Source organism: Coloeus monedula, assembly GCF_965178545.1.
Source record: "Coloeus monedula genome assembly, chromosome: 19".
Classification (NCBI taxonomy): Eukaryota; Metazoa; Chordata; class Aves; order Passeriformes; family Corvidae; genus Coloeus; species Coloeus monedula.
This window is the reverse complement of record NC_138799.1, coordinates 5,880,236-5,908,119: the sequence shown is the minus strand read 5'-3', so window position 1 is coordinate 5,908,119 and position 27,884 is coordinate 5,880,236. Positions and strand designations below refer to the sequence as shown.

Below are 27,884 nucleotides of genomic sequence, written 5' to 3'. Positions count from 1 at the left end.
AGTCGCAGTTCTGCCGTTCTGGCGTGCACCGCCCCGGGGATCGCCCGCCACCCGCTCCCATGTCCCCACCGCTCCCTCCCAGCCCCACAGCGCTCAGGCAGCACCGCTGCCCCAGCCCCAAAAGCATCATCCCGCAGGGACGTGCAACCCCATTTCTGCATTTCTGAATACCTATTGATTCCTCCTTCATTCTCTTCACCCCGTATCGATCCAGTTTAGCTTCTGTGACTCAAACTAAATTAGCTGTCGTTAATCCACGGATAATTGCAGCGAGCCCAGCTCTGCCTGTCCCAGATTCATGGGTGTCAGGGACGGGGAGGAGAGTGCTGGGTCACACAGGGACATTCAGGTTTCTTCTCTGTGGGTAAAAACCCCAAACAAGCCAGCAGGCATCAGCCCAGAGGCACCAGGGAAGTTGCCTCAGGACATCCACGCTGCAGCCAGAAACCTAGTTCCTATGGCTGGGAGCTGCTATTCCAGCAGGAGATTTGCCCCCAGAATCTGGGCATTGCCTCTCAGCTCTGGCTTCCTCCAGCCTCAGCATTCCTGATGTGGGTTTTAGTTGCAGGTGATATCATGAAATATTGCTACCTGCTCCTGCCAGGCTGCAGCACACAAGGAGTTAATTCCAAATTCCACTCGGCCATGGGGAGAGGAGCAGCCTCAGCCCTCCTGGAGCCTTGGATAAAACCCCAGATGGAAAGCAGAGCCTGTTCCCCTTTGATTAGCAGCCCAGGCTCCCTGGGAGCCCTGAGCATCTCTCACCTCTAATTTAGCAGCTCACAAAGTGCTGAAGGCAGCGGAGATGCCACTGTCACCTCACCTGCACTGACAGCCTGGCACAGCACCTGGGGACATCCCCACGCTGATGGCAAGGCCATCCCTCCACTGCACTTCTGATTCCTCTGTACACCCCCCTCCCACCCAGGCACCCACAAACCTGCACCTTCCTCCCTGGATATCCTCCTCCACCCTTCTGTAGAGCCTCCAAAATAAACATTTAATTTTGATTTAATGCAACAGTTACCACAGTCAGTAAATACCAAAACTATATTAAAAGAGGATTAATGGCCATGTAATGGCCAAGTGTCCATTGCATAACCCTTAATTGGTGCCGATGGCCTCCAGCCATCCCTCCCCATCCCTCCCTGCCTTCCCAGCCATGGCATGCCCTTTACAAATGGATGGGGTTGCTGCAGCTGCCAGGCAGGAATGGGAGACTTCCAAGTGTTCAACTGCTCCCAAGCATCGGCCCGTGGGTGCAGAGCCTGTTCGGAGCAGCTGAGCATCGCATGGGGATGATGGTCCCCAAAACACCTTGGCCAGTGCACCTGGCAAAGGCAGCCAGCCTGGGGAGAGCTGCGAGCTCCCCTGCACAGCTCTGGAGCACACAGGGGCTCTGGGAAAGGCCAGGCAGGGCACATGCTCTAGGGCCATGCAGAGGTGATGTAGGGTTTGGGTAGAAATGGCCAGGACACACTTTTGTGGGAGGGGAAAGTAGCAGCTGAGCCACAGGGGATACCCCCACAGAGTCCCCACAGCACAGCCTGGCTGTGTCCCCTTGGTCCCTGGCACTCATCTGCATGGAAAGTCAGTTTAAAAAGAAAGAAGCACATTTTGAGCAAGTGTCGGCCAGCCTCAGCTGCAAATTCACTTGTCAGGGATATTGGAATTAGTTGGAGCTGGATGGCGTGAACATCTGTGCAAGGCAAATGCTGGGGCAGGGAGGGGCAGCAGGAGCTGCTGAGCCCCCCAGCCCCCTCCACTGCCTGCAGATGCTCCATGGGATGCCAGAGGAGGGTTGGTGCAACCTGACACATACCCCCACCCACCTCCTGCTGCAAGGCGACCGCAGCAAGCACCCCAAATTACCCAGGAGAGGAGGCTGGAATTGAGGGGATTCACCATGGCAGCTTGCTGGCTGCACATTCCCTCTGGGTGAACACTGGAGTTACTGGGCTCAACAGCACAGGATGGGCTTGGAGGGACTCCTCATACCAGCCCCACATCTCCTGCCCCCCTGCACCTGCCTGTCGTAGGGTCCCCTAATATTTTGGGGCATTATGGAGCCTCTCCACCACTTTCAGAGCAACCACTGAGCAGCACTTCCCAACCTCCTCCTGCAGCACCCCCAGCTACCAAAACCTGCCTGCTCATGCCCAAAATAACCCTCAGGCAGGAGCTAATCAGCCACTCAGGCATAAGCAGATCAGTGCTCAGGTGTTGACTACTTGGCCACCCAAGCATGGGGCAATGGGGTGCTCAGCCGTGCCAGACCTGGGTGCTCATGTGTGAGTGAACCATGTGCCCAGGTTAAAAAACCTCAGTATTTTGCCTGATGTACCTTCTCAAAGGCTGGCACGCCCAAACTGCACCCCTCCATGTGTTTTGGACAGGGGTATTGACATAGGAGCAGGGTTGGATCCAGGCTTGGGACACCCTTCTCCATCCCCCCTCTCCCGCAGATGCAGCATCCCCCACAACAAACAGCGTTCAAAGCCCATTTCCCATTGATGTCACATCAATGCCACAGGAGATAAAAGCTGAGAAATCCAGAATCAGTGCTGGGTTTTCCAGGGAATATTAATTAGAGGGAAAGCCTCATTAGCGCAGCGAGGGTGGCTGCTGGCGCTGCCTCCCCCTCACCCCACATGTCCCACACCCCCCAAAGGGGCACGGTGGGTGTCCCATGCCTTGGTGGTCTGAGCAACGGGGTGCCCTGCACATCCCCCAATGTAAGTGTTAAATGTTAAAGCAGGTGTATAAATTAAAAAGACACCAAGGGAAAACCTGTTTCTCCCCATCCACAGCTGCTGGGGCTCCCAGGGGAGCCCGGAGTCCCCAGGCAGGAGGAAGCCCCCTGTGCCCTCTGCAGCAGCCTGACGGCAAACCCAAGTGGTTGTGGGCAAAAAGCAGCACATCAATTATGTGATGTGTTTTTGGAGAGCTTTTTTGACAGCTCTGCAGCTGGAAAGGAGCAGAGGGAGTACAGGATGCTGCCTCCAGGCACCCTGAGCCTCTGCGCTGATGGAGAAAGCCCTCGGATCTGCCACCAAAGGGAATGTGGGAAGGGATCGGGAAAATAGACACTCTGAAGTGGCACAGGACCCCTGAGCCCAGAGATCCCATTCCACCATCCTCCTGAGAGCCTGGGCAGGCTGGGCAGTACCCACCAGCCCTGTCTCCTGGTAACTGCCCCAGAAAAGAATCCTTGCAGCAAAACAGCATTTGCCACGAAATCAGAGGGTTGGTGACAGGAAAGGGATGACAGGACAGGACAAGAAGCACCAGTGGGAGGGTTTAACCATGGCCACCAGAGGAGCAGCACCCCTGGGTGCCCCAGCACCATGCCAAGGGGTACCAAGGGGTCCAGAAGGGGGGCTGCAGTAGAACTCAAGCAAAGCCACCCCTGCTAAGGCCATAAAGCCCAGAGGTGGCTCTGGGGACAGGCAGAGTGTGGGAAGCACAGACCATGGCCACCAGCCCCCAGGGACAGCAGCAAGGCAGAGGCACCGGGAGGACAGAGGTGTCACAACAGCAGTTATTCATCAACAATAACTTCTCATTCTTTTTTGTTGTGTTTATTTTTTACCGAGAGGTGAACCCAATTCATCCTGACAGAGGTTCACAGCAAAGCTCTGCCTGGGGGCTGCTCACAGAGATGCCAACAAGCAACATGGTGTGGGAGGAAAGGACTCTGTGTCTGTGCCACAGGGGGCTGGTGGGCACCAAAAGGGGCTCAGCACGTCACCCCAGCCCCGTGCCACCCCGGGGACAGCTGGCATTGTGGCATCTGAGACACGTGGGCTTCCACACTGGCACTCAGCACCAGCCCTGCTCTCCCGGCAGACACAAACCAACTCGCTCCGAGCACTCCTGAGGATGGGTGTCAAATCAATCCCCGCAGCAGAGATGCCAAGTTTTAAAAAAAAAAAAACAACCAAAAAAACCCCAGAGGAAAGCAGGCAACCATCTGCCAAACCAGCAATTTTCAGCTGGATTTCCAGAAACACTTCAGCTTTTAAAAGCAAGAGAAGAGAGAAAACAAAATCCCTCCTCTTCCACAAGCATAGAAAGCATTCAGATGAAGTGCAAAATTCCAATTTGACTTCAAAGGCACTTCTCCTGGCTAGTTACCCCCAAATCCTGGCACAACCCACTGGAAAGACAGTGGGCAGTGCCATTTTGCTGCCAGATGACGGCACCCAGCCAGCTGAGATGTGGGGTGCCGTGCTGGGGGAGCCCAGGGTGTCAGAGGGATGCTGAAAACCTGGTACTCACCCATTTGGAAGCAGGGAGGACAAGGAGTGAAGGTGGGGGGGAAAGGGAGAATAAAGCTCTCATCAGTTGTAATCAGCAGGTTTTTTTCATGCACTACATATTAAGTTAATGTATGTTACAATCTTCTCTGTAATGGAAAAATACCACAGCTGTCGTAGCCAGTAACGCTTTCAAGAGCACTTGACTCCCAAGTCATCCAGGTGCTTTTGACAGTGTTACCCTGGGTTGCTATAGGAACCCTAACAGTTTTCCCATCTGACTTCTCCATTAACACTGGGATTTATATTTAATTTGTTTTCCTTTTCCCCAGCAAGAAGAGGCAAGAAGCAAGTGTGAGTGCAGGGGCAGGAGTTGTTCCTCAGTGGGTGTCTCCCGGCCATGCCAAAAACAGCACCCAGGACCACAGTCGGTTGTGCTGAGATGCTGCTGGAGCACGAGTGCAAGCAGACACCAACCTGCTGCAGGTGGGGAAGGGCACAGCCCCACTGCACTGCCAGGAACCATCTGGAATGGCAATCAGGGTGCCTTCCCAAGCCAGTCTGTCCCCCTTCCTGCAGGCAGCAGGACTGAGGGGCTCATGGGCTGAGCATCCCACGCAGCTCCTGGACAGAGGTGACAGGCAGGGAGCAGGTAAAGTTGCTGCAGATGTAGGCGGTGGCTTTCCCATCCTTCCTCTCCAGGGATGAAAGGAAAGGCAGCTGGCGGTAGAGGAACCCAGCGCTGTCTCCATCTGCGACCATCAGCACCTGCCCAGAGAAGGAGCTGTGAGGGCCAGAGAGCACAGCCAGCACCAGCCAGCTGGTCCTTCCTGCCCCACTGACACACTGAGGGCTGGCAGTGTCCCCCCACACTCTCCCCAAAATGGGGAGAGGACGGGGAGTTGAAGGGACCCACTCCAGCCCTCTGCCAGAGTCCCCCAGTAGTCAGATCCCTTTAACACCAGTGCAGGAAGAAGCGTGATGGAGATGTGGCAGCTTTGCCTCCCTTAACCACTGGACACTTGGCAGCCAGGATGAAGCACAGGGATCAGCACATCCCAGTGATGCCATGAAGATTTTTGCCTTTTCTTTTATACCCCTGTTATACCTTTTTACAACTTCTGTGTTCCTAGTGCTTTTTGCCTCCATTCTTGGACTTGTCAAGCTGAGAGACTCAGCATTTTAGAAGCTTTGTAGTTAGGGATCAGTGTGCCCCAGAGCCCAAGGTCCTCTCCAGAACACATTCTGTAAACCAAGATAGAACCATCCAGGAGAAGGTTCCTTGGGGAAGGGGGGCTCACTTGAACGTCTCATTGGGGAATCTTGGATAGATCGGCTAATTAGTAAAACCTATAAGGTTATACCCGAGGTTGGGGGGATATATAGGCTCGGTGGGGTGCATCTCAATGCATATGACCTGGACGTGTACACTTAAGGATCCTTAAAATAAATACCAAGGTAAAATCCCTTTTCCCCTTCTAACCATGTATGACTCTTGATTTTAAGACCAGGAAAAGGCATCACCAGCACAGCCAGCTCCTTGGGGACACCTGCCCAGCCCAGGGACAGCCCCAGGAACAGCTGCAGCACTGCCCCACCCCACCTGCAGCTCATCCTCCTGCCCTCCCCACGCTTCCCAAAACAACTCAGGCAGCAATGAGCTGGTCAGGGGCTCTCCCAGCTCACACGGCAGCACCAGCCAGGGGTGATGACCGGGCTGCCAGGATAATTAGCTCTTCTGAAAGGAAAAATGTTTGTTAAAGCCTCAGGGCTTGCAGGCTAATCAGGAGAAAGGCCAGGAGCTGTCAGCAAGCCTCACGCCGACACAGATGCAAAGGGTGAGCAAAGGTCTGGCCCTTCCCAAGGCACAGAGGGAACATCCTGCTGCTGGAGCACACAGCTCTCCCTTGCCCACCCCAATCCCAGCCCTGCATGCGCCTCCCGAGCACAGACACACTAGCAACACGTCCCTGCTACTCACACCAATGCCACCAAGGGATGCTGACACCAAATGCTGCCTCTCACAGCACACATCTCCCACCACAGCATCCTCTACACCAGGGCCAGCAGAAGACCCAGCACTGACATCCAGAGACACCCACACAGCTTCACTCATGCCTGGCAGGGGCTGCCCTTGTGTCCCATGGGGGGCATCACATCCCCAAGTCCCTGCCCCGGATAGTGGCTGCTGCAGTCCTGTCCCGTCCCCCATCACCCCACATCTGCTTGACCCAGCTCTGGCTCAGCCTTTCTCCCTGCCTGCCTTCTGCTCCCCCCCCCCCCCCAACTTCCTCCCCCTTCGCCTTTGTCTGGAATTAATTCCAGGAGTGATTAATTACCAATTCATGTCCAATCTGAAATTCATTATTCATTTTTCTCACAAGCTCCCCAAGGTCCTCTCACGGGGCCAGGATGAAGGCGAGCGGCAGGCGAGCGCTCTGCAGCCAAGGAGATAATGGGATCCTTGGTAATTACCCTGAAGACCATTAACAGGGCAGGGATCTATACCAGGAGCTGGGATCCAGCCCCAGAGCAGGGACCCAACCCTCTCTGCTCCCAGCACCAGGACACCCTGGGAACAGCTATCAGCATCACCCCCACTTGCATCCCCACAGAGCTGCTTGCAGCAAAGGGCTCCTCCAGACCCAGGGTCCATTTAAAATCACGACCTCAATGCCATTTTATCATCAGCATCTCATTACAGCAAGGATTTCAGGGTGAGGTTTGTAAGGAATTAATTAGGGGAACGACCTAATTAATTGTGTTCCTGCACGCAAGCCTGGCCCCCAGCACCCTGCTGGCACAGAGGGAGTGAGAGCGCAGGGGACACAGGGATGTTCCCCCAACTCCTTGGCAAAGGCAATTCCCAAACCAGCCATGTCCCTGGAGCAGGTGACGCAGGGCTGCTCTGCTTAGGGCAGCTTCCCGTGGTGGGGAAGATCTGGGGAGCAGCTGGAGGGGGATGGAGGCAGGCGGGAACAGGAGCATGCTCATGTCTGTGTGATGCAGCATGGAAAGAGGGATGGCTGCTGGAAGGCAGTGGGCTGCTCCCAAAGGTAGTGCAACTCTGAGAAGTGGGATTCTCCCCCCTTCCTCCCATCAGCCCTGCAAGGTGAGGAGCCATTGCTACTGGCCAGAGATGATGCTCCTACCACTCCCGCACACTCAGGCTTGGAGAAGGGGAGATATGTCCACAGCTCTTCTGGGGGAGAGCTTTTCCCTCCTGCCACAATTCTTCATCCAGGAAACAAACCCAAGCTGGAACAGCTTCAGCTGCATCCCATCATTGCAACATGAGGAACACACAAGGGCCAAGCAGGGCTAGACTCCCACCCTGCCTGCTGCCAGCCTCCAGCTGCAGCCTCTTGCATGCCCCTCCAAGCAGCCCGGGGCAGGCACGACCCCGGCTTCACTCCCCCATGGAAATATCTATCCAGAATACCCTGCCCTCATCTTCCTCCCTTCCCCAAGGAATGCAAAGGCTTGGGGGCAAAAGACCCTCCCCTGGGGAAGGAGCATCCCCACCAGCCAGGCTTGTTACCAGCTTGACAGGAGGGAGCCAGACTGCAGGGAAGGAGAGGACACAGCCGTGTATTTGTTCTGCTCCAGACCCCAAAGCTGCCAGTGTGGGCTCAGGGGACCAAGGGCTGAACCAGCTGGGGCAGAGGGTTGTTAACAGTGGTGCTGGGCTCCTGCAAACCGGGTCACCCAGTGTAATCCTCCAAAGGGACAGAAAAGAGTGTGGGAACAGAGGACTCACACACAAAAGAGGCACCTGCATGGAATGAGGGAGCTGCTGGACAGGTGATGGCAGAGGAAGGACAGGGAGCTGTGTGCCCTACTCATGCTCCTGGGAATGTGTCCCTCCTCCAATGCTGGCATTAAACATTGCTGGGCACACAGGCAGAGGGTCAGGGGTGACACCCCTGTGGGCTGAGCTAATGTGAGGACAGAGCAGAGGATCCTGTGCTGATGGCTCAGCCCTCCCCAGTTCATCCTAGCTGGTGTTACAGAGGGAAAGTGATGCTTTGGCCTCAGCTCCCCACATACACACCAGTCCCTGGCACCAGGACCCAACGGCCAGGGATGAATCCAGTCCAAACACTGAGCCCCCTCACTCACAGCCCAGTCCTATTTCCCTCAGCTCCACAGCTTTGCTGAGGTCAAAGCCATTATCCCCAAGGCAGGGACACTGCCCACCAAACCTGATGGTCACCACTGCTGTGCTGCCCTTCCCTGCCAGCTCCAGATGCAGCCAACAACTCCAGCCCCTCTGTGGGATGCACTGACACATCTCAAAGCAGGGATAAGGACAAGCAGGGCCAGGCAGGAACCCCAATACACAGCAACAGCTGCTAAATGGGAGAAAAGCTTTGGGAAAAGCCAGCCTCTCCCAGCTGGCGGTACCCAGAACTGGACTGAGGTACTGCCTCATCCCTTCCAAGGATGCAAGGGTGTCTCCAGGCAGCAGGTGACCCAGACACTGACTGGATCTGCACAGGACATGACGCATCCACACTGGGCACGACACATTCACACAGGAGTGAAAGGTTCCCCTTGGGAAAGCACTGGGCTCAGGCTGAGAGCAGTGTAAACAGCCAGCAGCAGTAACAGCCACTGCTGCAGCCACTTCTGGGCTGGGCTGCCCATGCTCTGTGCAGGGGCTCAGCCCTGGCTCTGCTGGCTGTGCTTAGATACAAAAAGGACAGGATGCTTCCCAGAAGAGAGGCAGGACAGAGGAGGAGGACAGAAGCAACAGCTGCACTGGGAGAAAGGATGCAGCACCAGCAGTGCAGGCAGCAGAGGCCAGGGAAGGGCTGGCAGGCAGGGGGCACCTCTACCTTGTTTGGGCTGAAGACAGAGCGGACGCAGTGCAGCATCTCTTTGGTATCTTCTCCTTGGGGGTCCCCACAGATGACGACCTGTCCAGGGGGAGGGTGGGTGGCAGGAGGGAGAAAACAGAGCTGTGACTGCACCCACTCCATTGCCAGCCCTGCTCCCTACAGCAAGTCCTGCAGGGGACACTGAGCCCCAGCCCATACCTGTTTGAGGGTGTGATGGAAGACAGCGGTGGCCCGGGCCATCTCTGGCAGGGTTATTGGGATCTTCTGCAGCCTCTCTGAGAAGGCAGCCAAGATCTTCCCAGCTTTTTCCACCCAGTCCATATGACCAGAGTAACAAGCTGCTCGGAGCAGGTTTGTGACAGTGACAGAGTTGGGGGTGGGCTCTGCTCCATCTTGGTCTGCAAGGGACAACAGCTGCCATCAGCCCACTGCCTCACCACCCCACAGCCCTGTCCTCCCACACCACCCAAGGAAAGCACGGCCAGGTCCCTGAGCTCACCATCCTTGAGACGCAGGAGCAGGGAGGGATCGCCAGCCTCGGTGGAGAAATAAGCAAAGCCTTTAGGGTCCCAGAAGAGCTTGTCTTGCATGTGCTGGAGATGCAGGGCCCACTCCAGCCAGCCCTGCTCCAGCGACGCTTCATACAGGTCGAAGAGTGCCTGGATGACAAAGACATAGTCCTCCAGGAAGCCCTGGATGGGCACAGCGCTGCAGTGGCAGACAGGGAAGGACAATCAGAATCTCTAAACTGAGCAGGTTGAAAAGTTCTCCAACCCAGCAAAGCCCTGCTTACTGGTCTCTGCTACCCAAGGAGATGCCACCAAGCAAAGCAGTGGCTGTGCCACCACACGGCTCAGCCCCAGGGTTCTGTACAGGAGAGAAAGGCAGGGGAAAACACTTGCCAGCATGAAAGATGAGGAACAGGAAAAGGTTTTGACCTCAATTCCTCCTCACTTGCTGGGGGACACTAATCCTTCCTAAACTGCACCAGAGCTCTGTACGAAACAAACAGCCTCTCTCCCTCCCAGTTCAGTCCTGCCTGGAAGAAAGGACAGGGACTGCTGGGGGTTTGGGCAGCACCTGCAGGTGGCCAGTCAAGTCTGTGGACTCTCTGACACTCACCTCTGCTCCACTGAGTTGTCCTTGCCCCGGTAGCAGCTCCGCAGCAGCCTCCCGCTGTCAGGGTCGAAAAGGTGTGTCCGCAGAAAGGCAGCTGCCTGTGCAGCCCTGCTCACATACCCCTGCTCAGCCAGGGCAGCCCCGGCCTGGGCAAAGCCTGAGATCATCAGCCCTGCAGAGGCAGAGACACCGGTACAGGTCAGGGAGGGCTCATGGAACTAAGTGAGAGGATCACTGTCAGTCCTTTGAAGGATGGTCAACATGAAGCTCGTCCTCCCTGATGCCAGCAGGTCTCAGCTCTTCTGCTCGGTTCAAATCACTAACAAAGTCACTTGCTGTCACCAAAGTGACAGGCAGAGTATTGTAAGGCCAGCAAGAGCTGAGCCCTCACTTGTGGGCAGATACAGGGCTCAAGACTATTCCAGTTTGCAGGGTAACTCCAGCCCATGCCAGCTCCAGACCCAAACACCCAGGAATTTACTGCTGGGAACAGCGCCTGGGGTCCTGCAGTTATTCCCTGTGGCAGGACCCCCAGACAGACACAGAGCTGTGATACCCCACCCATGCAGCAGTAGGGATGGGCTCTGTGCCCACCAGGGTCCTGAGTCCCCAACTCAGTCCCCTTCCCCACAGCCCAGCCAGAGGAGCTGGACTGAGCCACGGGAAGAGTTTTGCTGCTCTCTGCTGGCAGCTGGGGAGGGAAATAAAGCTGGAACAGTATCCTGATGCTCCCAAGCCTTGCAGGTGTGGGGCTCCTTCCACACAGCCTACCCAGTACCTCTGTGGGAGCTCTCCAGTCCCAGCAGGATCTGTTGCTACCAGGCTCCGGTGGGGGTCCAGCCAAGGCCCGTGCCCCCAGAGCAGAGCCACTTCTCACCATTCCACGCCGCCAGCATCTTGGTGTCCAGGTGTGGCCGTGGCCGCTGTGCCCGGGCTGAGGACAGTCTCTGGCGGCAGTCCTGCAGGAGGGCATTCAGTCGGCCCGGCTCCAGCCCGAACCGGGCTGCCGTCAGCTCCGCAGAGCAGCGGGCAATGAGGACGTTCTTGCCCTTCAGCTCCTGATGGGGGTCCTGAAGGGAGAGGGAGACACATTCTGTGAATGCCATCGGGCTTGGGAAGTGTTGGACTCCGAGTGTTTTGGGGCTGCTCTGCCATCCCTCCGTGTGTATGGACGCAGGTCCCTCACCAGTGCTCCTGGCACCGGGCAAGTCTCTGCTCTCCCTCACCTTCATGGGGTCCACGTTGCCAGCCTCTTCCACTCCATAGTGGTGCATGAAGACATCTCCCAAGGTTGTCCCCTCTGTGGCCCCCTCAACAGGGTCAGGAAGGAGAGCCCGGAGCTCCTCGGCTGTCCACACACAGAAAGCTCCTTCTCGCTTCTCTCCAGATGTGGTGGCCGGGTAGGAATCTGCATCTTCTGCACTATAGAAACCTCCTGCCTAGGAAAAAAGCAACAGAGAGGCCCTCCAGCACCAGGACAGCACTTTCAGCCAGCTCCCAATCGCTGCAGGGCTGGCAGTCTGGCTAATGAGCCTCAGCAGTGCTCCAGACTGAGCTCAGCTGGGAGGGAAGGCAGGGAAAAACAGCCCCGAGCCACATGTCAGGGCAGGGTAAGCAGCTCCCTTCGGCTCAGCTCAGGGAAGAACCTACCTGATCACTCAGGTCCCGTGAGACATAGAGCAGAATGTCTCGGACAACATCAGCAAAGAATTCATCACCAGAGATCTGAGGGAGGCACGGAGTGAACATCAGTGTTACAAGGGCAGGGGTGAGGCAAGAGACACAGCAAGGTAGGGTGAGAGATTTCAATTTGAAGAGTTAGCAAAGGAGCATTTGAAAGTCCAAGGATTTCAAATGTGGAATGGATTCAGAGTAAGATCTTCAACAGAAATCTACTATCAGTGAATAACTGCTTATCTACAAAGGGCAGTGGAGAGCAATGCTGGAGTCACACCAAGGTCAGAGGCAGCAGCATTGCTTGCTGACTTGCAAAAACCAGCCCAAAGGCTGGTCCCTTCCCCATTATGCTCAAAGCCCCGGGGCTACACTGTCACGGGTTTGTGCAGCACTTGTGGATAAACACCAGGAGATGAAGGGGAGCGCTGGATTGCTCCATGCCCATGGAATGGGCAGTATCTTGGGGAATAGGCTTTGAAGCTGCTCCCCAAACCAGATCTGTCCTGCCCAGCCTGCAGGAGTGGGAGCCCCACAGAGGGATGCCAGAGCTGTACCTGGAAGGCTCTGCTGTACATGGCTGCCAGCTGCCCCTGGTCGTAGAGCATCTTCTCAAAGTGAGGGACATGCCAGTGCTGGTCAGTGGAGTAGCGGTGAAACCCCTGCAGAGACCATGTGGACATGTCTCTACCCCACATCTCCACCCCACACGTCCTGGGCATGGCAGGGGCTTACCCCCAAGGATTTACTCCTACCTGACCGATGTGGTCATGGATGCCCCCATGGGCCATCATCTTGAGGGTGTGCAGAGCCATCTGCAGTGCCCGAGCACCTTCTGGAGTTGTTCGGTGCAGGGCCCAGTACGTGAACAGGAAATTCAAATTCACTGGAACACAGGAAAAAAATGGAAGGCTGTGGGGTGGGCTCTGCCCCCACAACGCTGTCTGCCCCACAGCAGGTCTCAGCAGCAGAGACAAGACTGACCTGGGGTGGGGAACTTGGGGGATTTGGAAAAGCCACCATAGTCCTCATCATAGGATCTGGAGAGCTGCTGGAAACAGGTGTCCATCACCTCTTTGGGTGGTGGGGGCGACTCCTGGCCCTGCACACGGATCTCAGATGTGTGCTGCAATGCTTCCAGAATCCTCTGGCTGCTCTCCAACAGGGCATCTTTGTTCTCCTTCCACTAAGATGCAAAGGGAAAAAGATGGTTCTTCTTCTTGCCTTGCACCAGTCCAAACCACACCTCAAGTTCTCAGTCACCCTCCCCAAACCAGCTCAAACCCACCTCTAACCCAGCCAAAGCTCTGGCTTGTTCTCTGGACTACTCTTCCTCACAGCTGAATCTCCTAACTCAGTCACCCTTCAAGCCCAGACCAATTTCCCTGTGCCCGCCTTGGTTTAGCCCTGCCTGCTACACCATTCCTGCCCCGCACCTGCTCTGCGATCCGGAGCAGCACAGTCCGAAAGCCGACACGATGAACTCCATCCTCAGGAGGGAAATACGTCCCCCCAGCAAAGGGCTTGAGGTCTGGGGTCAGCCAGACACTCATGGGCCAACCACCTCCACCACTGGTGGCCTGAAAGACAAATCGTGTGTGCACCAAGGTCACGCAAGAGGCACCTGCAGTGTGCTCTTCCAGCACTTCCCAGAGCCTGTGTGCTTCTCTCCACCCTTGTGACCCATCCAGACCACCCCACACACTGGTTCCTCTTGCCTGAGGAACATGACAAGAAACAGCACCCTGAAGGAGCCAGTCTAAGCCTCCTGGGCCCCACCTGTGCCTCCCTCACCTGCACGAAGGTCATGTACACTTTGTCCACATCTGGCCGCTCCTCACGATCCACTTTGATGCACACAAAGTGCTCATTCATGATCTCCCCGATCTCCTTGCTCTTGAAGGACTCCTCCTCCATGACATGGCACCAGTGGCAGGTGGAGTAGCCAACTGCAAACAAGCTTAAGTGAGTGAGGAATGGTCCTTTGCAGGGAGCAGGAAACACCTGATGGGGAGAACACTCAGAGCTGGGGAGCCTTGCTACGGGCAACAGCTGCTGCCTCCCTGGAGAAGAGATGGAGGAAAAAAGCCTCCTGGACTCCCCAGCTTTTGTTCCTAAAAGCTGGCCAAGGACTCTGGTCCTGGATGTAGCCCATTTTCAGAGAGAGCTACTCCAGCACGTGGCACTCTCTTGCTTGGTGGTCATCCACACCTACATGGCTACTCACACACCAGCTCAGGATGCAGCTCAGCTTATCTGATCATCTACTGAACAACACGTGGGAACACAAAATATATCTTGTTTCTGGTTACCTGACAGGAATATCAGCTTGTTTTCTATCTTTGCTTTATCAAAGGCTTCCTGACCCCAAGGGTACCTGTGCGGGGAAGACAAAAATCCCTCAGCCCCACAGGCACAGGTAGAAGAGGATGAGGAGGAGGGGAAAAGGCTCCCATTGTTCTCACCAATCCACAGGGTTGTGGGCGTGCTGCAGGAGGTACGGGGACTTTTCGTTAATCAGGCGGTTGGTGTGACGAGGGACGCTGGGGGGGCCGGGTGTCCCCACCGTGGCCATGGCTGCGACTCCCGTTAGAAATGTGCACCTGTGACACCAAACAGGCTCAGGGGTTCCCTGCTCACCTCAACAAAGCTCAGCCTCTGGACAGAGCCATGACAGCGCCAAGCAGCAGCAGCACCACCCCAGGTCCTGCCGTGCCCCAGGACAGGGCGCTGCTCCCCACTATTCACTCCCCACACCAAGGGAACCACTCTCAGCCCCAGCCCCGGGTGCCTCTGCTGGGTCTCAGTCCACCCCAATCCCCTCCAGGAGCTTACAAGTCCTTCCCAGTCACTGGAGGCTCAGAGGAGGCTGTTCTCCAGTTTGGCACACCCCACCCACGGGGCAGTGAAGGGGGCACACTCAACAGCTGTGAGCGCAGGAGCAGCACCTGTGGGGCCTGACCTGCGTGTGCTCAGAGAGAACGATCCCATCCCGTGCCGTGGGTGCAAGGGGACACAGGCTCTTTATGGTGAGGGGAGTGAGGGGCAGGAGGGGACCAGGGAGACCCCTCTGCTGCCGGGGAGATGCAGGGCCTGGGTGTGGGGGATGCAAGAGGGATGCAGGGCTGGGATGCAGGAGTTGCGAAAGGCGAGCAGAACGGGGGAACAAAGTATGTAAAGTGGTGCCGGGGCTGCGGGAGTGCGAGGAGGATTTAGGGAGGATACAGAGGGATATGGGGAGGGTGTTGGGGAAGGCAGGAAAAGCGCAAGGGTGCGGAAAGGCTTTAGGAGGGACTCGGGAAGGTGCAGGGAGGATCTAGAGGATATGAAGGAGGGGTACAGGGCGTTGCAGGAGAATTCAGGGGATGCGGGGGGCACAGGAGAGGTGCGGGGAGGATTTGGGGGGTGGCGGGGCACGCAGCCACCGCGCCCGGGGCCGGACCCGCCCCCCCGGCCCCTCCGGTACCTGCGGGCGCAGCGCAGCGGCGCCGCCAACATGGCGGCTGCTCCCCGGGCCCGCCCCGGCGCGGGCCTGGCCACGCCCCCAACGCCACCGCCCTCCCTCGTCACCGGCATGGCCCCGCCCCCTAAGCCGCCCTCGCGCCAATCACCGGCCCCGCCGCGCCCCAGGCCCCGCCCCCTGAGCCGCCCTCGCGCCAATCACCGGCCCCGCCGCGCCCCAGGCCCCGCCCCCTGAGCCGCAGCCCCGCCCCTTGAGACCCCGCCCCGCCGCGCCCCGGTCCCGCCCCGTTACCGGCCCATCCCCGTTACCGGCCCGCCGCCGCACACCGGGTCGCTGAGCGCGGTGTTATTGTCTGTATTGTCCCACAGGGCACCCACAGCCGCGCACGGGGCACCCACAGCCGCACACCGGGTCGCTCAGCGCAGTTTATTGTCCCACAGGGCACCCACAGCCGCACACCGGGTCGCTCAGCGCAGTTTATTGTCGTACGGGCACCCACAGCCGCACACCGGGTCGCTCAGCGCAGTTTATTGTCGTACGGGCACCCACAGCCGCACACCGGGTCGCTCAGCGCAGTTTATTGTCGTACGGGCACCCGCAGCCGCCGTCGCCGCGCCCAAGCCCCGCCGCGCCCCGCCCCGAGAGCGGCGCCCAGCAGCGGGCGGGGGGCGGCGGCGGGACGGGGCCGAGGGGGAGCAGCCGAGGGAGCGCGAACCGCGCAGGGTGGGAGGACCGCCAGCTTCCACCCCGGCCCCGCGCTGCCCCAGATCCCCGCAGGCGCCGGGGCAAAGCCCCGCCACGCCGGGGGTCCATCCTGTGCACCCGCCCGGCCCGGTGAGCGCAGCCCCCGCACGACAGCCCTTCGTAAGGGCTCCGCCATGGCCCCTCACAGGGGAAGGGAGTTCCCTCCTGCCCGTCAAGCAGCGGGGCTCATGCTGGCTGCCCCCCAGCCAGCCCCACCGTGGCCCCGCACAGCGGCCCTCGCAGGGGAAGGGGTCCCCTGTTGCCCATCAAGCACGGGGGCTCATGCTGGCTGCCCCCCATAGTGGGCACGGGGAGGGGCTGGATGGGGGGCACCCTCCCGTGCAGTTTAGCAAACCCCCAAGTCTTAGTGGAAGGAAAGATTGGGGGGGATTGTAACAGCTGGGGAGAGGGTGAGAGTCCACATGTCCAGAGGGTTCAGAGGAAGGGGTTGAGCCCCCCGGGCGCGGACGGCGGGGCCGGGGGGCCGCTCAGCGGCAGTAAAGGCTGCGGCAAGGTGCTGGGGAGTTCGGGAAAGGTGCCAGCCTGAGGAAAGGCACTGGCGGAGGCAGGGAGAGCAGCAGTGGCAGCGGGGACGCTGCTGAGGGGCAGCGGCAGGGACGCACTGTAGGTCATAGAGTTGGCTGGGTGGCCGGTGGGCAAGCCGGGCACTGGCGAGCTGGTCCGCATCTGATTCAGGGTCGGCTTGGGCTGCTCAGAGAGGCTGAAGGGGTTGGTGGGGGACGGCGTGCTCAGACCTGGCAAGGAGAGGATGCGACACGTCAGGGCAGCCCTTCTCCTCCTCCTCCTCCCCCTCCCCTGCCCAGCACCTGCCCAGCCCAGGGAAGCCCCTGGCCAGCAGCCCTGCAGCACCTACCCGAGAGAAAGGGGTTGCGGGTCTTGGAGGCCGGAGTAGGTGCGACCAGGGAGTCCAGGTTGACCAGGGAGGAGGCAGCGGGGCCGAGGAAGGCCTCAGGGGTTTTACAGTCCTTCCGCTCCTTGCTGGATTCAGGCAGGGAGTCAGCCAGGTTGGCGAGGTCGAAGCTCTTTGCCCCATCCTGCCTGGTGCTGGGGAACAGGTCACCAAAGGGGTCGGGCTCTGGGATGGAGGGAGGGGAGATGAGACACATGAGCCAGCCGGGAGGCACCAAGGGTGACAGCATCCTCCCTTGTCACTGCACAGGGTGGCTGGCAACACACCCCAGGTCACAGTGTGATGTGGTGGGGCTGAGCCTGCAGCATGGCCTGCCCATGTATCCCCCAAGCCACCAAGAGAGACAGCAGAGCTGGGGACACGGGTACACGCAGAAACCAGGGCTACTCCCTCAGTTGCGGGGCAGACTGAGGCCACGGCACATGCCCGTGGAAACAAGCTTTGGCCATGCCAGCAAGCAGCTACACACACCCTGGCCAGCCCTAGAACTGCCTCCCTGCCACAGGCAGGGACAGGTCACCGTCCCCACCTGCCCACTCCCAGCTCTTACCCACGGGGCTGCTGGACTTGGCCGAGGACAGCGGCTGCGAGGGCTCCTGCTCCGGCGGCTCGGGCGGCTTTGCAAACGGGTCGAAAGCGTTCCCCCCTGGAGCTGGGGGGAAGAGGGGACACTCAAGGAGGGGAGCAAGCGGGGAGGTGGGAGGCAGGAGATAGAAGGGCAGGAGAGAGGCAGGGGTGGCTGCCTGCAAGGAGACAGAGAAGAGGGGGTGCAGTGCAGGGCATGGGGTTGGGGGCCAGGAATGTGCACTGAGGAAGGTTCAGATGAGCCAGATCATGGGATCATTGCAGACCAAGACACCCCTACTGCTCTCAGCCATTGCCCCACACGAAGCAGGTCCTTTTCCCAGCCCCAGCAGCGACAGGTGGAGGGGACAGGTCTGCAGGAATGCTTTAGCAACCAGCACTGGCCCCCAGGCCAGGTTCTGCAACCCTCACCGGGGACCAAAACTGGGGGCAGCACATGCAGGACCTGCACAGGGATGGAGGGAACACCAAGGAGGAACTGAGAGTGACACTGAGCTTTGAAACAACAGGCTGCTCCCACAACTGTTTCCCCATCTGCAACGTGGCACCTGCAACTAGCAACGGTCCTGTCTGGTCCTGGCAGGGTGTACAGGGGTCATTTGGGGTGAGCAAACAGGTATCACTAACGGGACACAGCATCACCCCGCTGTTGGAGGCCTGTGGGGCTGCCATCCGCTCCCATGGGACATCTCTATTAACTGCCGTGTTAATTAAAGCAGCCTATTCTGTACAGAGATAAAGCCTAGAAGTTCCTTGAAGTCTTCAGGATGCTGAGGGGTGAGCAGAGGTCCTGCTGATGGTCAGGAGGGTGGGGAAGGGGTGTTTGGGAAGCTGGTGGAAGGAGGAGGGGGGGAGAACCCAGAAATGCCCACTTGCAGGAGGGTAGTGATGGTCAAGGCTGTCCTCAATCCTCAGCAAAGCCAAAAGGTCCATCGAGCCTCTTACCAGGGGTCGGAGGCTGCTCAGGCACAGCAGCCCAAGGGTCGGGAGCTGGTGTAGAACCGGAGCCCTGGGGGGCTGGGGGGGATGCTGTCCCCCAGGGGTCTGCAGGAGGGAAGCCAGAAGACACAGGCACCTTCCCCCAGGGGTCAGAGGCTGCAGTGGTGCTGGGGGGAAAGTCCCAGGGCCCAGCAGAGGTTTGCTGGGATGAGGCGCTCGCCTGGGAGAGGGGCTCCCCACCAGGGTCTGGGACTGGCACCCAGGGATCTGCTGCACCGGTCCAGGCAGACGCCACCGGCTCCACTTTGGGTTTCATATCTGGAAAAAAAGGGAAACTGTGGGAGAGGGGAACAATGCAGAGCACAGAGGAATGCTGAGTGGTGGGGATGTGGCCAGGGGACCATGGCTTCCATCGGTACCACCTGGGAGAGTAACAGAGTGGGCAGCAGAGGGAGGAGAAAACAGAGGTCCTCACTGTTGAGCTCCTGGGGATTGAGGAGAAACAGAGGCAAGGGACAGCTTTCTGCCACTGTCCCAAATTTTGGCAGCCAGCAAGTTGTCCTCACCTGGCATATCCCACGGGTCAGCAGACGTGTGGCTGGAGGGGGCTGGTGCCGGCCCGAATATATCTGCCAGCTCCAGAATAGAGGACTGCAGACAGAAAGGGAATAAAGAGTTAAGAGGAGCCTGTGGCAGACCTGCAGGATCACCCCTGTATGGCCACTCTGCCTCCAGTGCCGTACCTGGCTTTTCTTCATCTTATCTTCTTCTTGCTCTTCGTCCCTCCCTGGGGCGGTCTCCTCCACGGGTCTCTGCTGCAGGGAGTTCTCCCCTTGCCAAGTCCTCACTTCCTGTGGGGACAAAGGGTGGGGCCTGTGAGCTCAGCAACCCTGCAGCCAGCACCTTCTCCAGGAGACACACCCAGCACAGGAGCTGCCACCGCATCCCCGAAGTCCCAGCATCCGAGCAGACAGCTCCTCCAGGGCCGGATCCCCCGGGAGAGCACTCAGCAGACAGCCCGGAGCAGCGAAAGCAAAGCGGGCACCGGAGCAAGGTGATGTTTCGGGCTCCGGTGCCACAGAGAGAAGGCCAAGTGCAAGGAGAGCAGAGTGCCAGGACTGCGGGACACGGGTACCTTCTCGTGCTCCTCTTTGCTCAGCGCGAGCGCGAGCTGCAATTGCCTTTCTTCGTCTGTGCTGGAAAGTGGAGGAAGTGGCTTCTGGCAACAGAGGAAATTGGGTGACATTTCAGCTTGCCCTCAGCTCGCAGGACTCCTTGGAAGTTGTCCCTCTCCTTGCTACTGCCATTCCTGCAGCCCCTTGCCTGCCTGCACAGCATCTGTGCCCATCCAGCTGGCCTTGCCTGCAGACCCCCAGCCCAGTGTCCCTGTGCTCCCTAACCAGCTCCTGCTCAGGTTCCCTGCAGCCCCTGCCCAGCTCCTTCCCCGATCCCATCACCTGCCACTGAATTAAGGCTGGGATGACCCCAAATTAGGCAGCCAGCATATCCCCTGGGAGGCTTCTGGGGACCCTGATGCAATCAGTGAAGGAGAGGGGAAGAATTAGGCATCCCCTTGCCCTGGCGGCCTGCTGGGGAAGAGGGTTTGTGACACTGACCGGCCTCAGTTTGGGATTCCTGCCAGCCCCACACCTAGACCTGAGCGGACTGTGGGGAGAGGCTGTCCCTGTACCACCATGGTGGCCCTGATCACTCCCCCATGACACTTTTCCAGCAGTGTGGGGACTCACTGGGGCTGGGAGTCGGTACCCCCATGGGGGTGTGCGTGTGTTGACACCCATACACGTGTGCACACACATGTGCAGCCCAGATGGACTCCAACAAACAGGCAACACTTTCCAGAGAGTGTTTCTACAGTGCAGCATGAGGAAGCTATAAATACTCCAATTCCAGGACAAAAATAGGGATATACACCCTGTTCTGCCTCCAAAAGAGCTTCCATCGGGCAGGGAAGACTGGCAGCAGCAAGCACCATCTCCAGAGCACATCCCCTGCCCTGGCAGGACTGAGCTCATGGTGCTGAGTGCCAGCTCCAGGGGATGCCCACCGGTCTGGGCATGCAGCTCCTTGGTCCCCATGTCCCTCTGACTTTGTGTACTGGCTGTAACCCACAGGCCTGTCCACGCTGTGCCAGCTGGTTGCCAGTGAGCAAATAATCCATCCCTGGTGGAAAAGGGGCCAGCAGATAGGAGAGGGGACAGCCTGGGGTGGCTTCACACTGGGGACAGCAGCTCACTTACTTGATTCCTCCTGGGGCTATTTCCCAGTGCTCCTTCTAGCCCAGTTTGAAAGGACCAGACAGTGGGAGGGAGCACCTGCCTGCAGTGAGCCCCCAGTCCCAGGGATGCTGCTGGCCCTGCATCCACACAAACCACTGGGCAAGGCTTTGCCTCCTAAAACCTCTGTGGGTAGGCAAGAGAAAGGGGGGAGCTTAGACCAAAAGTCTTTGGCAGAAGAGGGCAGCCAGGTTGGGGGGTGGGGGTTGGGACAAATCCAGAAGACCCCCCATGTTCACCCTGGGGTCTGGGAGGCTGGACAGACCCCAGCCTGGTGCTGTCCTCTCTGAGAACAGGGAGCAGGGGCAGCCCATGCCTCCATCTGCCCACTGGCGATTTTGGATGCCAGGCACAACGCGAGCAGCCTGGTGCAGTTGCAGGTACATGCACCAGCCTCAGGCAGCCCCCAAAATCCTGCCTCTTCCCAGGGAACTGACCCACTGTGTTCACAGATAAGGCAAGGCGCAGGGAGATGCCTCACACCCCAGGACAGGCAGGGCCACTCTACCTTCTCTGCCTCTTCCCGACTCATGGCAAGTGCCAGCTGCAGCTGCAGCTCCTCCTCTCCCGTCGTCTGGGGCCGTGCTTGCTCCAGGTCAGAGGCGAACCGTGGGGATGAGGATGATGCTGGTGATAAAAGAGGAAAAGGGGAAGGAGTGGCATCAGGACTGAGGTATTTTGGGGAGCACACCAGCAGTTTCCAGGCCTCCATCCCAGTGCCCAGCCTCCTCAGGAGATGTAGCCACACATCAGAGCTCCCTACCTTGAACAAGCCATGAGTTTAAGGCTGGAGGCACCACCAGCTGCCACTGCTGCTGGCGTCCACCACTGGCCCAGCGAAATCTCTGCCCTATGCTGCAGGATGGGCTTCACCACCACCATCCCAAGAGATGCAGAAGAATGACAGGCACCAAGCAGGTGCAAACCAAATGCAACACCTGCCTGCCCTGAGTGAGCCTGAGTGAGCCACCAGTAACACTCACAGTTGAATGAGGAGGGTGAGCCCCGTGCCCGGCCGTAATCTTCACCGTAGGGTGATGCCCGGCGGCCATAGGTGACCTGGTGACTGCCACTGCCCATGCCCTCCAGGGCCATGCGCTCCTTGGTCTGCAGTGCATGTGCCCGCTCCTGCTTCAGCCGCTCCTCGTCCTTCAGCAGCGCCATCACCTGCTTCACCTTCTCCCGGATGTTGATGCCCTGGTCCTTGCCGTCACGGTCCACATACTGGAAGTCCTTCAGCGTCTGGATGGTGTAGAGGTTCTCCCGGCACTGGTGGGTCACCTTCTCGGAGCCAGTTTTGATGAGGTAGTCCAGGAGGGTGAGGGCTTTGTAGACGTGACGCCAGTTCTTGCCGCTGTCGTTCAGCCGCCGCCAGATCATGCCCATGACCTCAGCGAAGGCCACCGTGTTGAAGGTGAGGTCGGCGATCTCTGACATCAGGGAGCTGGGAGGTCCCCAGGGATCATTGGAGGTGGCCTCCCGCACCTTGATCTCTGCCTCCGAGTAGTTGTGCACGATGTTCTTCACCTGCCGGCGCAGCGCCGAGGTCGTCATGGCTGTGTGGTGCCAGAGCCCTGCCGGGGGCAGGCGGGAACAGTGGAGAAGGGATGAGTGAGCACGGCCACAGCCTCACCGGCACCTGCAGCAGGGAACAGTGACACAGAGACCTCAGCATCGCCCCAACCAGTGAGACCCCTCCCCAGAGCCCTCGGCTGGCACCAGGGACACTTCTCAAGGTGGATGTGACCATCACAGTGGCATCAGGTGCACCCTGCCGGGCTGCCACAGCTCACTAACCTGGACACACAGGATGTTCAAGGGGAAAAAAATCTCGTAGCAAGTGATACCCAGCACTGCAGAGCCACGCCAAGTTTTGAGTCTGGATTCAGCAAAATTTAGAGATTTTACCCTGCACTTCTGCTTCTAAAAGTAACCATCTGAAAATGGCAGCTCCCTCCTCCAGATCACGTCTGCCTCAGCTCCACTGTCCTGGCAAAGCTGATTTCAGACCCTCCCGGCCCTTGTGCAGCCAGGAGTTCCCCTGTACCCCCAGATGCACTACCTGCAGCTGCACACAGCCCTGCTTGTCCCAGTTGTCAGCTCAAGGCTCTCAGTGCTGTCAAGGCTGTGTCGTGCAAACCCAAAGCCTCGTCATGAGTCAGAGCCTGTCGCGACTCACTGGTGCTGGCAGATGCTTGGGTGGGTTTTCCCAGCAAATTCGGCAATTTTGCTCCTGCGAGAGGCTGGCAAAGTCAGGGTGCTAACAGCCAGCGCCAGGTCAGCCAGCAGGATGGATAATGCAATGCCCCTTTCACCAAAACCCCGAGCTGTCTGAGACTCCTCTGTGCCCAGATGCAGGGCTTGGGCCACATGGGTTGGCATGGCCAGGAGCTGCCCCGGTACCTCCCCACGGGCAATGCCTGTCCTTGGGATGCACTGCACCAACACAGATGTGGTGACGTGGAGCAGTCTGGACCTGTCTTCACATGAGCCTATCACAACCCCTTGCCCTGCTCCATGCTGGCCCTAAATCCTCACCTTCTCCCTGCATGGTGAGAAGACACTGTTCATCCTCCTTTTGTCAGAGGGCCAAGCCAAGGGAGAGGCAGAGGCTGCCTGGAGCTGCCTTGCCCTCGGCAGGGCCACACCGCAGGGCTGGGGCACCGAGCTGCTCCTAGAGCCCCCACTGTGGCCGTGACATAACTCACTGGCAATTTCTCCTCCATCCAAGATAACACGTGTGAGCAGAGGAATATCTCCCCCACACAGCAGTCTGCAGACAGCGCTTATCAGTGTCCATCCCACCACCCACCTCGGGTGCCGGTACCTCCCTGGACCGCAGCTGCTGTGCCACATCCAGCCCTCTCCCAGCTCGGGACACCGCTCCATCCCACCGGAGCTGGGCCAGGGCCATGCTGACGTGCCCACGAGCCACGCAGGGCGCCCACCACGCTCCCACACAACCTGTGCGACCAGTCCAGCACCTCCTGCTCCCGTGGGCCAGCAGCCAGGCGCCCCACGGCTCCGCCAGCAACATCTCCCGTGAGTCAGAGAGGAGCCTGGCACCGCCACGCTCGCGGGCAGACGAAGTTTCTCTCGAGACGCTTCCCTGCACCGATTCCCTTTCGCAATGCAGCCCGTCAGCGTGGCCTTTGGATCCCGCCGGGAGAGCCCGTGGTGCAGACGGCCACGCCGCTGCCCGCCTGGCACGGAAACGCCTCCGGGACAAGGGCAGCAACACAGCAAAGTCCTCCAAGGACTTGGCTCCACGCTCTGCTTTCCACCAACACCCAGGTGGAGATAAAGTCACGTTCTCCAAAGGTACCACCAGCCTGGAAAGCACCAGCAAACACACTGGCAGTCCGAGGAGGAGGCAGGATGGTTCCTTCTGCCTCCAACAGGTTTCCTAGCTGGACAAACCCCAGGTCCGGTGACGGGCTCCCGGCATTGCTCATCCCGGCCAGAAACCTGACCCCAGCTGGACTTTGCCCGCCATGAGATGGCCTGGGAAGTCTGAATGGAAAGAGATGGGAAGCATGGGCTGGGGCAGGGATGAGAGGAACGTAATCAGGGCTGGAGCTGCCAGCGGGGTTAAGAGCTGCGGGTTTACCAAACACAATATCATCCCCCCCCCCACCCCGGAATATAAAGGGAGTGAAACAGAAGCCGTGTGGGAGATAAGGCGGCAGCACCCAGCAGCTCATATGGAATTACTGCAGTGACCTTGACCAAGAGGTGGCCAGGTGGGAGAAGGACACGGCTGCGGAGCTAGGTCCCCATCGCCCGCGGCCCGGCGCGGGGGTTGCGGCGGCGACGCGGCGGCGGCGGGGGTGGGGGGGGGGGGGCGAGGAGGAACGGCCTGGAGGGGGAGCGGGAGGGATGGAGGGGCTGGAGGGGGGGGCGAAAGGGTCCGGCGAGGGGAGGCGGGCCGGGGGGGGGGGATTACAGCTCTATCCTTAATCAGGTGCAGGGCTGAGAGGAGCAGCGCCCGCCATGGGGGGAGCAGCAGGGAACGGCCCCCGCAGCGCTCTCGGCCGCGCCGCCGGCTCCTGCACCCGCCCGGCTCCCGCTCCCGCAGCGGGGCCCGAGCCCGGCCCGGGAGGCGTCACGGCACCGAGCTGCCGCCGGGGCCCGGCATCCCCCGCAGCCCGCGATGCTCCGGCGTCCAGAACCTTCCTCCTCCTCCTCTTCCTCCTCCTCCTCTCCCTCCCTCCCTCCGCAGCCCGGTGCCAGGGGCGCGCAGCCCCGGTTACCTGCGCGGTGCTGCCGCCGGTGCCGCCGGTGAGCGCGGGCTGGAGGCGGCCGCAGCCGCCCGCTCCTGCTGCGCGCGGCCGAGTTGCCGGGCTGGCTGGGCAGGTCCTGGCGGCAGGTCCCGGCTTAACCCCTTCGGGGCCGCCCGGGCACCGGCAGAGGCGCTCAGCCCCCCCCGGTGCGGTGCGGAGCAGCGCGGTGCGGTACCGGCCGCGGGGGATGCGGCGCCGAGCCCCTGCCCCGCCGCATGCGGGAGGCGGGGATGCTGTAAATGCTCAGTCACTGCCCCTGCTCTGGCAGCCAGCCAGACGCTGCTCGCTGCTGCCTGCGCGCCTGTATTCCTTTTTTTTTTTTTTGTTCCCCCCTCCTCCCCCCCATTATTTTTAGATAGAAATCCACGTCCCCGAGCGCGGAAGAAGCTCCGAGGGATGTCAACCCTCCCCACCGCGGAGCTCCCGCGCTGCTACCCAAGGCCACGCTCGCAATTTGGGTTCTTTAAATTATTATTCTTTTTTTTTTTTTTTCCTAGGATCTAAATTTGGAGCGGGTTCTTCCCCTGCTCTGAACAGCTCCCGGAGCCTGGCTGGGGGGAGAGAGGGAGGCATCAGATGACATGACAAAATAAGTCATGTCTCTCGATCATTTCAATGCCACCCCCTCTCTCCCGGCCTCTGCCTTCCATTTTAATCACTGACAGCCCTTCAAGTATTATGGATATATATAATCTTTTTAATATCATTGACATTTTCCCCGATGGAAAGCATCTCGGGGGTGCTGAGACATTCGGGAGGGGGGGGCTCGTGCCTTCCTGCCGCTGCTCCCGCCACACAAAGCACAGAGCTGAGATCCATCTTGCCCCAGGGTCCTGCCTTGGGTCTCAGGGGAGGCCATGTGCCTCTGGGGGCTTTGCAGATCTCAGCAGCCTGACATTCCCAACAGGCTCTGGCCATGCAGGCTGAACAAGCATCTAGTCCCACTCCCAGCCGCAGTGTGGGAAAAGAGCACATCCAGCATCCAAACCCTCTGCAGGTCAGCCCGGAGAACATCCCAGCTCGGGAAGTGGCAGGCATTCTTCATGGCAGCCCAAGCTCCAGGCTTTCCTCTTCCTCCACTCCCAGTGCTCCTGCTTCACTGTGTCAGATTGTGAGGCAGACAGCTTGCCTTTCTTCAGGCAGTGATTTTTTATGAGCAAACAGAACCTCTCTATGGGGAAAACAGTCCAGGAGGTGTTTTTGGAGCTGTACAAATGTGGGTTTTCTTTGCTGGGTGGCCCAAAACCCCTCAGTGGGAATGGGACCCAGCAAAGCACTGCTTGTCCTCAGCAGAGCCTGGCTGCTCACCCAGACCCCCTCTGCCATTGAGAAGCCTCTGGAAATGCACTGTAACGTCCTGCTTGCAGCATTTTCCTGCAATTCCCCCTCTTCCCATCCTCTCTGGTGGTGATGATGTCTTCAGGCCCCACTCACGTGATGGGTTGGGAATGCAACTCCCAAGGCCAGGAAGGTCGCTCACCTTGGTTATTTAGCAAACACAACACAAATTATTAACACTAATACAAATAATGCCCACCTTTGGGAGAGGAGAAGGAATAATTTCCTTGCCTGGCTGCAAGGACTCAGCCTTACAGGGTCCTGCAGAATGCAGGGCTGACAGACTTGAGGGTCTCTGTGCTAAGGACAGAGCCCACATCTCACTGTAAGTGGCCTGTAAATGAGAGGTTTATGTTTCTAAAGCTGCTCTGTGGAAGCCAGCTCTAATACCACTGCAGTTCCCGCCGTGTTACTTCCACAGATCAATGCAAAAAGGGAAAAAAAAAAAAAAAAAGCAGCTGGCTCAGAAAAAGCTGCAGCAGCCAGCCAGCAGAGTATCACAGTTGTTGGCCCAGCACATCCCTTCCTGCATGCTGCTTGTACCTTGTCCCCTGAGGACACCCTTGTCCAAGGCTGGAAGAGGCACTGGCAATATTTATGACAAAAATTTATGACAAGAAATTAAGACTATTCACAGGTTTGTTCTCCTTTGCAGAACTCCTATGCCACCCACCCGCTCTCTGCCACCAGGCTCCTCTGTCGGCAGGGAAGATGCCAGCACAGGACATTCTTCCCTTGTACGTGACTGATGTAAAACTTGGATCTACCTGGTGGTGTATTAACAGATTTTCCTGTGGGTAGATGAACACATGGAGCCTGGTTTCAATAGGCTGGACTGAAGATATGGATCCATGGAGACATGGATGGGCTTTGCCATCCTTTACGGTAAAGCTCCAAAGGAAAGGATCCCTGCCTCTGAGACAATCACGTTGCCTCTAGAACGTGCAGACTCCCTCTCTCCTAGAAACAGATGGCTTGAGCAGTTTGAGTTGGGCAGATTCACAAGCTGATAATCATCTCCAGGGAGGCAGGAGCTATTGTCAGAGCCTGTGAGACACACCCCAACTTCAGGCCTTTTTCCTCCTAATTCTCAAAATGTTGCTGAAATTCTCACTCCAGGAATGCTGAGCAGAGACATTCCCTTTGTGGGTCTGTGCCCACTAAGCCAGAGGAGCCTCCTGCTGCTACAGAAGCCAAAATGCTTCCCCACAACCCACTAAGAGAAAACATCTCAAAACACGAGGGGCCTCACCTGGCCAGTGAAAAAAACCAAGCTGTTCTTTGCCATGGTACTGCTGGGAGCCAAGAGGAGGAATAGATCCTCTCCCCAGGGACAGCACAGGAGAGGCAATGAGAAAGCAGAAGACGCCAATTCAGCAGAAGGAGCAACCATTTCACGCTCCATGGTCAG

At 58.6% G+C, this 27,884-nt stretch overlaps 2 protein-coding genes across 3 annotated transcripts; both read right to left on the bottom strand.

Moving 5' to 3' along the window:
- Positions 1–955: 955 nt before the first annotated feature.
- SPATA20 (spermatogenesis associated 20) lies at positions 956–15,421 on the bottom strand. Its single transcript, XM_082293995.1, has 16 exons — positions 15,363–15,421; positions 14,362–14,499; positions 14,209–14,273; positions 13,691–13,845; positions 13,333–13,476; positions 12,881–13,082; positions 12,652–12,782; positions 12,454–12,558; positions 11,873–11,947; positions 11,449–11,661; positions 11,100–11,292; positions 10,226–10,394; positions 9,603–9,811; positions 9,302–9,501; positions 9,101–9,181; positions 956–5,027 (listed from the first exon to the last, which is right to left on the bottom strand). Exons 1-16 carry the CDS (start codon positions 15,392–15,394, stop codon positions 4,857–4,859), a joined length of 2,283 nt encoding a protein of 760 aa, XP_082150121.1. The 5' UTR covers positions 15,395–15,421; the 3' UTR covers positions 956–4,856.
- A 488-nt stretch (positions 15,422–15,909) lies between these two features.
- On the bottom strand, positions 15,910–25,323 carry EPN3 (epsin 3). 2 transcript variants are annotated; one of them, XM_082294028.1, is made up of 10 exons: positions 25,106–25,323; positions 21,836–22,491; positions 21,361–21,479; positions 19,694–19,777; positions 19,302–19,409; positions 19,125–19,209; positions 18,565–18,876; positions 17,585–17,686; positions 16,978–17,199; positions 15,910–16,858 (listed from the first exon to the last, which is right to left on the bottom strand). In XM_082294028.1, the coding sequence occupies exons 2-10, from the start codon at positions 22,404–22,406 to the stop codon at positions 16,539–16,541; spliced, it is 1,923 nt and encodes a 640-aa protein (XP_082150154.1). In that variant the 5' UTR covers positions 22,407–22,491; positions 25,106–25,323; the 3' UTR covers positions 15,910–16,538. The 2 variants fall into 2 exon arrangements, with proteins under 2 accessions (XP_082150154.1, XP_082150155.1); XM_082294029.1 differs by lacking the exon at positions 19,694–19,777.
- Between the last annotated feature and the right edge of the window lie 2,561 nt (positions 25,324–27,884).